This window comes from Parus major, chromosome 20 (genome assembly GCF_001522545.3).
Source record: "Parus major isolate Abel chromosome 20, Parus_major1.1, whole genome shotgun sequence".
Classification (NCBI taxonomy): domain Eukaryota; kingdom Metazoa; phylum Chordata; class Aves; order Passeriformes; family Paridae; genus Parus; species Parus major.
This window is the reverse complement of record NC_031788.1, coordinates 5,823,976-5,837,715: the sequence shown is the minus strand read 5'-3', so window position 1 is coordinate 5,837,715 and position 13,740 is coordinate 5,823,976. Positions and strand designations below refer to the sequence as shown.

The window sequence follows — 13,740 nt, the reverse complement described above, 5'->3', positions numbered from 1 at the left end:
CCGGTATTTCTGAGCGTTGGAGCCAGGAAAAAAGCTGTCGGGAACGGCAGTGAGGGCGGCTCATGGGCTGCGGGCTTCCAGCCCCCGCTCTGGAAAACTGGGAGGTTTCTCCTGACCGCCAGTGGGACAGAACAGAAACAGGCTGAAAGCTTTGGCTCCCCTCCTCAGGCATCCCTCTGCCTCCCCCCTGCCTCCTGCTCCCTCCAGGCACTCCCAGCACCCAAAATAGCCGAGGGGCTGCGTGTCCCTGGCGCCGGGCTCCGAGTGCCTCAAGCGGGCTGGGGGGAGGCGCCGAGGGAGCGGCGGAAGCTCCGCGGAGGCTGCTCTCGGCACATCCTCCGTGCCCCGGGGAAAGTCCGGCACCCTCGGGTCCCGGGCCGGGCTCAGCAGGAGCGGAGAGAGGAGCCGCAGCCTGTGCCGGAGGGTACCGTGCTGCTGCGGGCACCGGTGCCACCGAGCCCTGGGACAGCCTTCCACCGAGCCCTGGGACAGCCTTCCACCGGTGCCACCGAGCCCTGGGACAGCCTTCCACCGAGCCCTGGGACAGCCTTCCACCGGTGCCACCGAGCCCTGGGACAGCCTTCCACCAAGCCCTGGGACAGCCTTCCACCGGTGCCACCGAGCCCTGGGACAGCCTTCCACCGAGCCCTGGGACAGCCTTCCACGGAGCAGTGCCACCACTCTCCACCGAGCACTGCCACCACTCTCCACCGAGCACTGCCACCACTCTCCACCGAGCAGTGCCACCACTCTCCACCGAGCAGTGCCACCAGCGGCCGGCCTGGGCAGGGTTGTGGCAGCCCGATGGCTGCGGATGCTGTCTCCGCATGGCCCGGCAATGGCAGTCGGGCTCTTTGCCCCGTGGATTCCGCCTTCGCCCAGCGCTTCCTGCCCGCCGTGTACCTGACCGTGATCCCCCTGGGGCTGCTGGGGAACGGGCTGGGGCTGTGGCACCTCTGCACAGGGCCCCGCGAGGGTGCCCGCCAGCCCCTCAGCCTGCTGGTGGGCAACCTGGGGCTGGCTGACCTGCTCTACGTCAGCACGCTGCCCTTCCTCGTCAGCTACTACCTGCGAGGCAGAGTGTGGCTCTTCGGGCAGGCCTGGTGCCGCCTCACCCGCAGCCTCTTCCACCTCAACCTGTACGCCAGCATCGGCTTCCTCACCTGCATCAGCATCCACCGCTACCTGGGCATCGTGCACCCGCTGAAGGCACGGGGCAGGTGCCAGGGGGCAGCCTCGTCGGCGTGGCTCAGCGTGATGGTCTGGGTGTGGGTCCTGGCACAGATAGCCCCCGATCTTGCCTTCAGCAAGACGGATGACACGGGGACCAAGTGCCACGACACCACAGGACACGAGCACCTGGGCGTTTACCTGCCCTACACCTTTGTTGTCACCGTGACTGGGTTTGTCGTCCCGTTCCTCATCATCATCGGGTGCTACTGCCACGTGGTGTTCGTGCTCTGCAGGAATGACAGCGTGGACCCCAGCCTCAGGAGGAGAAGCATCGGACTGGTGATTCTCGTGATGGTTCTCTTTTCCATCTGCTTCCTCCCCTACCACATCTTCAGAAACCTCAACTTGTTTTTTCGCTGGCAACCGCAAGGGTCCTGCACACAGGCTTCAAAGGATGTCTACGTTTCCTACCAGGTGACTCGGGGTCTGGCCAGCCTCAACAGTGCCCTCAACCCCCTGCTCTATGTGGTTACCAGCAAAGACTGGAGGTCACGAGTGAGGACCATCCGCCAAAGCGCCAGACAATGTCTGAGGCCACCCTTCCGGCGCACAGCCTCATGCCAGGCAGCTGAGAAGAAGAGGAACATCATTCTTTGTAAGGGGGAGGCTTCTAATGAGCTCTGAGGGACCTGACACCCCCACTTCTGCCACGTCAGCTTGTGCTTGGCCCCTCCCTGGGGGCAGCCCCCCACCTTGACAGAGCTTTGCAGAGATGGTGACAGCAGCATCACGGGCTCCGTGCACGCAAGGGATAGACAGGACTGTCAGCATCACAGAGAAAACTGGGACCAGATTTCAAAATCAAAGCCACTCGACCCAACCATTTTGCACGCCTGGATATGGAAAGAGATGATCACGTTTCCTCCAGGCCATCATGAGCAGTCTGAGCTGGTGAACACCCCTTGCTTCCCAGCTCCTCTGACTGAGGGATGGGAGGGAGTGACACCTTGTCCCTCCACTGCATCCTCTCTACTCTACTGTACAAAGAGGATTCCCTCTTTCACCTAAGGAGAGGTCCTGCATTGCAGAACAGCTGAGAGGGTGAATTTTTGCAGGGGGAGGAAGAGCTTTGGAATGGAAATATTCATTAAAAAATCAGGTTTTAAGTACATTACTTAGCTCTGCCAGTTCCTGGGTGACTGAGCTGTTCCAGGATCTGTGGGATCCTCTGCTGCCCACCTACTTTGCAGAAGAAAAAGACATTACTGGCATTACTCCCTCTCTTTTGGAAGAGCACATAGCAGAACTTACAAATAGGCATTTTAAAGTTTTTGGAGGCTGTTGGTTGGGGTTTTATTTTGGAAGGTGAATGACTGCAGTAGCCTGAACTGCTTTCAGCAGGAAAATGCCAGGAGAGTTTGCAAATCTTCAGGTGGGTGTTTGCATCTTGCATCCAGCCTTGAAAGGGCATTAGATATGACTTGTAAAAATTAGATGTGCAAATAAAAGGAGAAGCAGCACTAGTGTGAAGGCTTGTGAAGGCAAGATGTGATGGCGAGGGCAGCTGTCTGTCATCACCAGGGGTGGCAGATCTCTTGCTTTGAGGTGAGCAGAGGCTCCCAGGCAGTATTTTGGTTTTTGATCTTGGTCTTACCCACTACAAACAGCTCGAACATTTCAATTCAATACTGTGATTTGCAGTGACAGCAGCTTTTGGAGCCCAGCTGAAGGAAGTGGACTGTGAGTTAAAATCAGCCCTTTCTGGGAAAGCACTGGCCCACGGACGGATGTTGTGCTCTTTTCCTGACATTTATGTCTGTCAGCTGTTCCTCACACGGACCCACCTTAGCTGGGCAGTGCAGGGAGCGCAGCTGGCTTGCAGCGCAGGCAATATGTCTACAGTGCAATAAACAGCTCATGCTTTCAGTTGTGAGTCGTCTGGCTTCTTTTAAAGCCTTATGGGAGCCTGGGAGCCAGCTGGCCTGCGGGGTGAGCAGGGGCCTGCCTGCTCAGGGAGTGGAGATGATCTTCCCAGGGCTCTGCAGGCAGGGAACTGATGGGAGACTGCAGGCAGCTGCTGGAGAGTGATCTGAGACAGGCACACACTGAGGAGCCTGCTCAGCACCAGTCAGGGGTCCTGCAGAGCCTGAAATGTCCAGCTCCCACCTCATCCACAGGAAAAGCAAAGATAAAGCATAAATTCACCAACAAGACCTTCTCTGTCTGTAATAGGAAGATGGAGACATTAGGATCAGACCTGGTCCCTGCTCCTTGCACACATGCTCCAGATCTGGGCTTCTCCAGAGCTCTGAACTCTTCTTTGTTCCCCAAAAAACACCCATGCCTCTGAAAGCTGTCCAGCTCTTCCATCTTCACACATGGATCCTGTCTAAGATGCTACAGCTCCCTGCAGAGCCAGCCTTGGCTCGCACAGCCCTTGGGAGCTGTGACACCCTGTCACTGCCCCCACTTTGGGCAGGGCTGGTTGAAGTAAAGCATCACCACATGCTGGGGAGGGAGTGCTGTGTAGGAAGTGCCAGCAAACTCTGCTCTCACCCCCTGCATCCTTGTGCCCAGATGTGTCTTCTTGTCTTCTCCAGTGCCCCCTCCCTTCACTTGTAATAAATGGTTTAAATGGTGTCCTAAGAAGCATCTCTGAGCCCCAGGGACAGTTGCAGGCATAAATCTGCACATTTTTTCTGTGTTCTGTGTCTGTCAAAGCAGCAAAAGCCAGTAAGGATGTGTGTGTTGGGCGGAGGAGTTTGGGGTGTAATTTTTAATTCTTTTTTAATCACAGCCCCCTTGATTTTCAGACAGTGCTGCTTCCCATGTGAACTGGAGGGAATAAGGTCTTTCTCTTTATTAGGTGTGTGTAATTAAGGCTCAGCCCCTGGTACATGAACCTCTTCACAGCTAGTGATGGGGCAAAAAAAACACCCTCCTTCCTCCAGCCCTCCCTCCTCCATCCCTCCTTCCTGCCCTCACTGCCAGGGAGGTTCTTTCCCTCCCCAAGAGCAGCTGCTGCTCTCTGTGGGACATGGAGGTGTGTGGCCACTGCAGGGATCCTGCTCAAAAGGCGTGGGCACTGCTCCCCTGTCAAAACCTCCCAGGGCTCTTTATCCCCTGCAACCAGAGGGTTTGTCCCTGGAGCAAACAGCATGGGCAGCACCCAGCCTGTCCCAGGTCCCACTTACAGCATGGGAAGAGCTTTTGGGGGTGGGTAAAGGGGCAGGGAAGATGGGCAGCTGTCATAATCCTCCTTCCCCTTCTCCCAACACAAGCATTTGCTGCTGGCAGGAAAGGGCCAGTGCCCCTGGAGAAGCTGTGCCATGGCTGCCTCCTGAATCATCACCCCTTTTGGGCTCCTGGCTTATGACAAGCTGAACATTCTTTCCCTCCCTTGGCTATCTGTTACCAGACTTTGGAGATGTCTAAAAGCAAGTGAGAGGAATCCCACCTGCTTTTCCCACTGCCTCTCTGATACAGCAGCATGGAGCAATGGTCTTGTCTGCAGAATCAAGCTGAAAGCAGATTTTTAACTCCTTTACCAAGATTAGACCCAACCAATAAATCAAACATGGTGAGAATTCTCCTCCTGACACTAATGGGATCAGGATCTAGCCTGGAAATTTGGCAGCATTTCTTGCTTCATTAAATAAACCGCTCTTGGTTGAGGATATGTTGCAAACACAGTCAAGGTTTGTTATGTTACAGAGAACTTTTGAGCTGACAGCCCAGGGAAGCCAGTCAGGCAGAAATAACAGGCACATGTACAGATGCACAGATGTACAACCACTTTCTTCCTCCAAAATGCAGAACCGTTTTGTTGGGTTTTTTTGGCATGCAAAACACTCTACAAGAAGAAAATATTGCTATCAGCAACATCTAAGTGCATAGAACTCAACTCTGATTAATACTTCATTTCATTTTGCACACATCAGCTAAAATCTGGCTCTGACTCAGTTCAGGGGTGCTGGTAGGGCCAGTGGAGCCCTGATTGCTAAACAAGTGTGGGTTGGCTGCCCTGTGCTGAGAACAGGCGAGGTGTGGAGCTGGACAAGAAGCAGCCAGAGCAGGAGGCTCCCACAGGATTTGGCTCCCCATTACTCCAGGAACCCAGCACCAGGACTTGGTGGAGCATTTTTCACAGTGTGGTGGGAGGCTGCAGTGTGCACACAAAAAGGGATGAGTCACTCAGGTCACTAATGAGAGGTCACAGCATCCTCAGATTCTGTGAGAGGCATTTATTTCTTCAGCAAAACAATTTCATTGCTAAAGTACCTTTGGCTGCAGTGACACCAGATCTGACAGGTTATCTTATTTACCGAGGAGATCGATCAGACTGGGAAGGGAGAGCAGATGTAATTATCCAGGTGAGCTGGAAAAAATGGTAAACATACCTGCCACTGGGGTGCTGCTGGTGATTTTAATAAAAGAGAAAAAGCTGGCTCTTTGTCTATACTACATGGAGTGCTTTGGCATCTGAGGGACCAACAGCTTGTGCAGAAGAGAGCAAATCACAGAAATAGAACAACACTTAGCGTGCCTGTGTGAAGCCATCAGGCCAACACTACCCCTGCAGTGCATGCAGTTAGAAATAGTGATAGTTATAAATAGTTATAAATAGTTATAAATAGTTATAAATAGGTGATGCCGTGCTGTGCAGGACCCGGGGGCGAGGAGCACACGGCCAGACCCCGCCGCCGCTCCCACCCCAGCAGCATTTGTATGTGAGCTACAGAGCGACTGCAGCTGCACCCTGCAGGCACCGATTTGTCCTGCAGGACTCGCCCAGCCCAGGTTTAAAAGAGTTGTGTCATTTTTAACTCCGTTTCTTTAAATATCCGCCCGCAGCAAGCGCTCCTTGCCCCGGATCGCTGCTTGAGGCAGGCGCCAGCACAGGAGCGGGGCAGTGAGAAACCCCCGGGAGATGCTCAGCGCACTACAACCAACCTGTGCTGCCTCCTCAGCATCCTGGGAGGAAGATATCATTTGAATTTTGCCCAACACCTCCGCTCTGTCATGAGCAGGAGACACTCAGATCCAGCCTGGCTCCCTGAAGAGCCCTTCGTGCCAACACGCAGCCCAGCCAGCGTGAAATTCTTCTGCTTGTTTGGGTTTATGGGCAAAAAGTTTACCCTAAGGAGCATCAGAGAGCTCCCAGGCTTCCCAAAGGCACCACAGCTCCTCCTTGGAGAAGCTGCTTCCATGCTGTGCTCAGGACATCCAAGGACAGGAGACAGATTAACTCTGTCCTGGCTGCCTTTGCTCAGGGGTGAAGGTGCAGAGGTGCACCTCTGTGCTCAGCAGAGGTGGGGAGAACCACCCACCACAGCTCCCAGTCTGCTCTTCCCAGCACAGCCCACCCTGCAGAACCTCCGTGTCTCCAGTCCAGGCAGTGGGGACAGTCCCACGGCAGTGGAAGCTGCTGGCACGGAGGGGAGCTCAGGGGCAGGGTCACTGGTGCCAAGAGCCAGGCATTCTCACTGAATGAAGTGTTACTTGGCTTGGAGGCAAAAATCCCCCTCTGAAAGTGTGTAGTGCTGGCTAGTGCCATGCTGAGAGTCCAGAGGAGATGGGGATGCAGTTCCTTTGGGGTGCAGCTCATCCATGAGCCTGGGACTATCCAAGACCCCCGCTGGTCTGCACAGCCCATCATGAGATGCTGCAGCTTTCTCAAGGCTGTTGGAGGAGAGAATCTTTCTGTGTGCAAAGCTGTAACAACAGATCCATCCCTGTGGCCACTATCACACTGCAATGAGCTGGGATGTGGGGAAAGCTCTGGCAGAGTGCCCCAGGGCAGACACCAGCAGCACAAGGGGCACAGCAAGGAAGAGGGGCTTCATGAGCTGAAACATTCTTTATTTTCCAGTGGGGCATGTAGGAGCAGAGGGTGGCTCATGGACAAACCAGAAGACTCAGTCTGGGAGTATGGGACACATCCTCTCCCAAAGACACAGCACAGGGATGAGTGCTGGACTTGCAGCCTCAGCTGCCAGCCCCAGCCTGGGGGAAGTTCTCATTGCCTCCATAAAGGGGGCTGCTCACGCATGGTTCTCAAGCCAGAAACACCCAGATGGACATGCCCTGAGTCTGTGCCTGGTCCTGTGTGGAGATGGCCAAGGGATACCCAGAGCATCACCTCCTGTCACTGCTCAGCACCTCAGCTGCCGCCTCAAAAAATGACCAAAAAGTCAGGTAAATGTTTCATGTCACAGAGAAACTTCTGGTTTATTTTTCCATTTACCCCAGGTGGTTTGCCTGCCTCCAAAAAAGCCTACTGTTAATTTAATTCCCTCTAATGATTGATGGCAGATCTGGCGTCCCAATGCCTGGAACAGCTGTGATTCCTGTGCCACCATTTGCTGTGCCCCAGGGACAGCACACTGCCCCTGAGCATGGCTGGAAAGAAAGGGCCAGGGCTGGAGCTGGGGACAACAGCTGGGCCAAGCGAACACAGGGACATTTTTGCATTTGCACTTCGGAGAGGATGTGTCTTATCTCCCCAGTCAGTCCTTCCAGAGAAAAGCCTGGAGAGAAACAACTGGAAACTTTTTGTATATAAACAAGACTTAGTAGAATCTGCAGTTTTAAGGTGGAGGAAGAAATTGGTCCCAAAAATGGTGCTTACACTTCAAGAGAAAACAAATATTTCGTTTTGTTCTTTTCATTCCCCACTGGGAACCTGCTGTGCCCTCGGGTGTGGGCAGCAGGAACACTTGCACAGGGCATTTTCAGCTCCCTTGGCTGGGAAATCGCTTGTGGCCCAAACCCAGAGCCCTTCTGGCCAGTGCAGTGTGTGACCAGCCATGGAGCATCGCTAGCAGGGGAAGAAAAATGAATCTTGGAGGAATCAAACCCTGCACTGAAATAAGTCGGTGCCTGGCAGGGAAGCTCAATCAACCTCACAGCACCGGTTCCTCAGAGGAAAACAGGAAAGGACATCTTGAGTTTTACTAATAAATGCACTTTTCTCCAGTTAAAGTCCTGGGGCCGATTTGTTTCCTAGCGGGTTATTTTTAGCATCGAAAGGAGCCATTTACTGTAATCTGTCTGCCCGGGAAGCGGAGCTCCGGGGCCCGCAGCCGGGACTGCGGCAGCGCCCGAGCCGCCGGCCCCGACCCGGACACCGACACCGGCCCCGACCCCAGCCCCAGCACCGACCCCGGCACCGACCCCGACCCCGATCCCGACCCCGATCCCGATCCCGATCCCGATCCCGATCCCGATCCCGATCCCGATCCCGATCCCGATCCCGATCCCGATCCCGATCCCGGCCCCGACCCCAGCACAGGCATCCAGCACCTGGCAGAGCCCTTCCCTCCCCCTGAGGTGTCCCACATCATCCCTGCAGATGCTCAGGGCCTTTCCAATCCCTGCAGTGCAGTGCTGCCATGGCGTGGCACGTCTCTTAGGACAGGGGCAAAGCTGTCACCGGGGAACCCTCCAGAAGAGCCTCACGTCTTTGTAATTCCTTCCCAGACCCTTTGTCCCCCGCCGCCCCTGACCTTCCTGGCAGTCCCACAGGCTGCGAGGCAGGGAAGTCCTTTATGGCACCGTGATGCTGCCACCCGAGGTGGGAGCTGGCCCGGGGCCAGCCCTGCTCTCCCTGTGGCCACGTTCCTACCCTGAGTCTGTGTGGTGGCTGTGGCAGCTCGTCTGCAGATCCACCTTGCCCAGAAGCAGGACCCTTCTCCAGACACACTCCCATAGGCTCTCCTTCATCACAGGGATCTCCTGGTCCACTCTGGCACTGGCAGCAGCACCACGGAGCCTCCCAGCCCCAAAACCCAATCCAAACTGGCAGACAGCTTTGATTTAACAGGCTTTCAGCAAATACTTCCACAAATTTTTAAGTAGAGGCATAATGATTTTATCTTATTATTTTATAATTAAAGCCAAGATCCTCAAACAAAATAAATGAACCCAGTAAAGTATCTGAGATCAAGAACTCGCTAAGGCAGAGCAGCACCTTTCCCATTTGGTTGTGGTCCAGGCGCTTTATGGCAGGTACTTTGTGCCTGGCTGATGTTCAACTGACAGCTTTCCAAGCATATAAAAAACTTATTAGGCTGAAAATAGAGTTTGTGACCATAAACTGTCAAGAGTACTGTCAGCATTTCCAGCCCAGGTCTGCTTTGTGTACAACCAGTGGCAGATCAGGCTGCTGGAGGAAGTGGGGTGGGAGCATGGGGCTGTGTGGCCCCTCACAGAACCCATTTGGGGTGGGAAGGGTAGGTGGGAAATGCTTCCCAATGAGTTCTGGGGTATTAGGAGGTGGCATGATGAGGTTTAGCATGGCTGGTACTGGGTAAGGAGGTTGGAGCCAGTCATACATGGAACTGTGTTCATGTGTTCTGGGGTTGGAAAGCTGGAAGTCACATCCATGGGAGACCAAACTGCATTTACAACCAGTTTATATCCAATGCTTCCTTATTTCCCTTGCTGAGCTTCCACATCACAATGCAGAGCAAAGTGCCTGCAGCCATCTGAGCTACAGAGAGCCCAGGAGGGAGGCAGAAGCAATTCTCAGAGCCGAGGAAAACTGTGAGGTTCCTGAACCTGCAGTAACTGAGCATGGCCAAAAGACAAATCCCAGGCAGCTCCAGCATGCAGGAGGATGTTTTACAGGATGATTTGTGGAGTCATGGGACAGAAGCAAACACTACATCCAGCCTGGGTGCAGTCAGGGATGCTGTGTTTGCAGAGAAAGGCATTGCCATGGCCCTTCATGCAGAGAGGAAGGAGCACTCCCTGTGCCCAGCTCACGGTGCTGCCTGGCTGGGGCAGCCCAGCAGTGCTTTAAGGACATCATCTGGGCAGCTGCTTGTTATTCATACCCTGATACCTAATACTTTTTAGAAATTAAACGAATCCACTGCTTTAGATATACCCTGTGGCTTTGCCAGGCTATCTATAATATAAGTATTAATGGCATTAAAGCGAGAATAGCTGATGCTTTTACTAAAGCAAACTAAAACATCAATTTGGTGCTTAAAAATAACCTAAAGAGGCAGAGTACCATCAGGATGATGGTACTCAGAGAGCTGGAGCACCTTGCAGCTGAAACCAGGGAAGGGGTTGGGTGGTGGGACTTGGGATTGACTCAAGCAGACCCACACAACTGGTCCCTGTTTAGTGCTTTTGGTCTGAAACTGCTAAGCAGCTTCACTTATTTCAATCCATTAGAACTAGAAAAGCTTTTTAATAAACTCCCTGCCAGCATGGAATTAGTAGATGTGGGCCAATTAGACACATCAATTAGTCACTGGTTTAAACACAGATGAGGTTTGACTTTGTTTACCAGCCTCTCAAAGTTCACCTCCAAAGGACTGGAAAAAAGGCACACTCACTCCCAGTCACAAGCACCTCCCCACACAAACACAGCACTTGAAATCACGTTTTATTTTCAGAGCTCCTGCTTTTTCTTTGCCTCCCCATGCAATAAAAATGAGACATTTAATCTCATAATGCAACTTCTCTCTGAAAATCAATGATAAAGTACATTATCTTGCCTGCCCTGAACCCATGGCTCCAGCTTGACCTTCCTCAAGCAGAGCAAAGTCCAGAGAAACACAAAGGTTGAATTTATGGTTTCCTAGCAAGAAAGTGTAAAACTTTCCTGTGCCTCAGGAGGAACAGGACAGGATGGCCCTCCACAACAGCCATCTGACACAGTTTGGTGTCTCTCATGCCCTGTGATCACTGCAGGCAGGAAAAAGCAGTGTGTGAGCAGTGAGAAACAGAGCAGGCTGAATCCAGCCTGGGTTTTGAAGCCTCCAGTCCCACTCCAAACAGTCCTGGCTTGTTACTGGGGGGATTCTCATTAGGAGATGGATCCTGCTCCCCTTTTCCTGCTGAGTAGCATTTATTCTACAGGGGCCTCTGACCTGCAAGAGGTCAAAGCAAGCGCCAAAAGGAGAAGTCAGTGACATCCCAATCTCTGTAACTCCCAGTGCAGCAGGGAAAGGCCATGCTGAAGGAAGACCCATGTCCCAAGACACTGCAAGGTAAAGATTTCTTCTGGGGTCAGGAAAAGACCTTGAAGCCAGCCAAGGTCAGCCCACCACAAGCCCCAAAGAGGACAGCACAGTAGAAGGGAACTCTGAGAGCTGCTCATGCTGTGGCAGCAGAGATGCTCCCCCTGTCCCCAGTGTCCCCAGCCACCCACCCACCCCTCCCTGTGTGGGCAGCACCTTGGGAAGCCATGCTGTACCATCTCTGCCCAAGCACTGCTCTCATCACAAACTCTGGTGTGGAAATGAGCTGTGCAGGATTTACTTCATGATCAGCTGAGATTGATGCTGCTCCTAAAGGAAAGTGGGAAAGCACCTTGTGCCTATTGTCACCCACCAGTGGAGAGCATCTCCCAGGGCTTTCCATGCTGCAGCTTACAGTGGCATGTTGGCCCAGCATCTGCACAGAGCAGCTGGCTTTCCATAACAGGCTATGGCATCAGCTTAACCCTCCAAATATTTGAACCCAGAATTTGACCTGCAAGGCACTGGAGGCTCCAGAGCCCCTTCTTAAAGATGTGTGACAGGCACCCAGAGATGCAATCATTGTAAGATCTCCTTCCTCTCTAATGGAACCAACAGAAGCTCAGTTAGCAGCTCTGGCTCCTGTCTCCAAGGTGGGAAGTCATTGCTGACCAGTGGAAAAAATTACCAGCACCAGGGGAAGTGCATCTGCATGAGCAGGAGGCCCCCACACATCCCTGGGGCTGGAGGTGTGACAGCATCCCAGGCCCCGTCAGCAGGGCTGCAAACACCATGGAGAGCACAAAGCACACACATTCCTCCAGCAGAGGCTCTGCCACATGATTTAGGAGGCTGCAAGCCCTGCCATGTCGAGCAGCACACTGACAGCTTCTGCTGCTCCTGATGGATGCCGGAGTCTATTTTTTCTCCAATAACAACTTTCACTAATGGTGCTGGCATGGAGGCTCAGCAAGGAGGAGGGAAGTGGCAAGTGGCCAGGGTGAAAAAGAGTTCACGATTACAGTAGGAGAGGCCACTGTGTCCCTTGCTTTGGCCATGGAAATGCTGAGGACTGGGATGGAAGGGGCTCTAGGAGAGCATTGAGTCACCCCCTCCTTCAGGAGAGCACCCACTGTACCCAGAGCATTTTCAGCAGACATCCAGACATCTGCTTATCTTATTTTTAAACTTCTCAAGTGACAGGGTGGCCACAATCTCCCCCAGCAGTCTGTTCCAGTGTTTCACTGTCTTCATGGTTAAAAAGTTTTTCTTATGTCCAGTTCAAAGCTTCATTGGTGCAACTAAATCCCAAGGCATCTTTTCCTCTCCAGGGAGAAGTGAGATGGATGAAGAGGGATGTAAGCCTCATTTTTTTCACTTGTGTGTTTTATTCCCAGCCGAAAGAAGAAGAGTTTATTTTCCTGAAAGAGATACTATCTCCTGCAACACACAACTCAGAAGTATCTTTCTATTTTTAAAAGTGAAGTATAGGAGTTACATAAAATCTATGGTAACCAGGAATGAGAAACAGGGCCTTCAATTTGTGGGCTCTGCCTCCTACCACGGCTGATTTCCCTTCTCCTTGGGGCTGACCTGGGCTGTCCACAGCACATCAGAGCAGAGAGGCTGAGCTCACTGCCCCGCACACCAGCACAGGATGGACAGGCCCCACATCCCCCGTGCCTGCAGCCTCTCACCAATGTGCCAAAGAAAGCGTCAGAAACTGTGAATCTGGTTTTGTTCCTTTCTGCCCCCTTAAAACAGCTCTGGACCCAACAGGCCAGACTCTGCCCTGGTAACCAGCTGGGAAAAGGGTGACACAGATAATGGAGAGAGATAACACAGCTAACACGGACAAATAACACAGATAACACAGATAGATAACACTGGGAACACAGATAACACAGATAGATAACACAGACAATACAGATAACACAGACAGATCACGCAGACAGAAAACACAGATAGAAAACACAGATTGCACAGGTAACACAGATAGATCACACCGGTGACACCGCTAGCAGGGTTCCTCAGTGCCATGGCTGTGAAGCGGCCCAGATCAGGGCAGAGCAGCAGGAGCGAGGGGATGATACCACGGGGAACTCGGGGACAGCCACACAGCCCCAACCCTGCCTTCGGGAGGGCAGGTGAGGAGGGTGTAGCCACAAGAAACTCCTCCAGCCTGGGAGCATCCAGGAACATTTTCGGGGAACGGGGCTGTTACTGCAGTCCCTGGCACGAGAATGAACCGCGGCCTCTCTGGGGCTCATCTGCAGCCGGGCAGGGAGGGCTCGGGGCACACGGAGCCAGCCTAGGTGTGCATGCGAGCCGGAGCCCGCAGGAGTCCGCGGGAGCCGGTGCCCGGGGCAGGCAGGAGGCGCTGCGTGGTGCCCGGTGCGGGGTGCGGGATGCGGGATGCGCGGGCGGTGTGCGGTGCGCGGTGCGGGATGAGCTGTGCCCGGTGCGCGGTGCGGGGTGAGCCGTGCGCGGGGGTGCGAGGTGCGCGGGCTGTGCGCGGTGGGGAATGTGCGGGCGGTGCGGGATGCACGGTGCACGGTGCGCGGGCGGTGCGCGGGAGGGGCCCGAT

General features: G+C 53.8%; 1 protein-coding gene across 1 annotated transcript; it reads left to right on the top strand.

The window, feature by feature from the left end:
* The first annotated feature begins 90 nt into the window (after positions 1-90).
* On the top strand, positions 91-3,099 carry LOC107213434 (P2Y purinoceptor 1-like). The gene has a single exon (XM_015647870.3). The coding sequence runs from the start codon at positions 805-807 to the stop codon at positions 1,855-1,857; it is 1,053 nt and encodes a 350-aa protein (XP_015503356.1). The 5' UTR covers positions 91-804; the 3' UTR covers positions 1,858-3,099.
* The last annotated feature ends 10,641 nt before the right edge of the window (positions 3,100-13,740 follow it).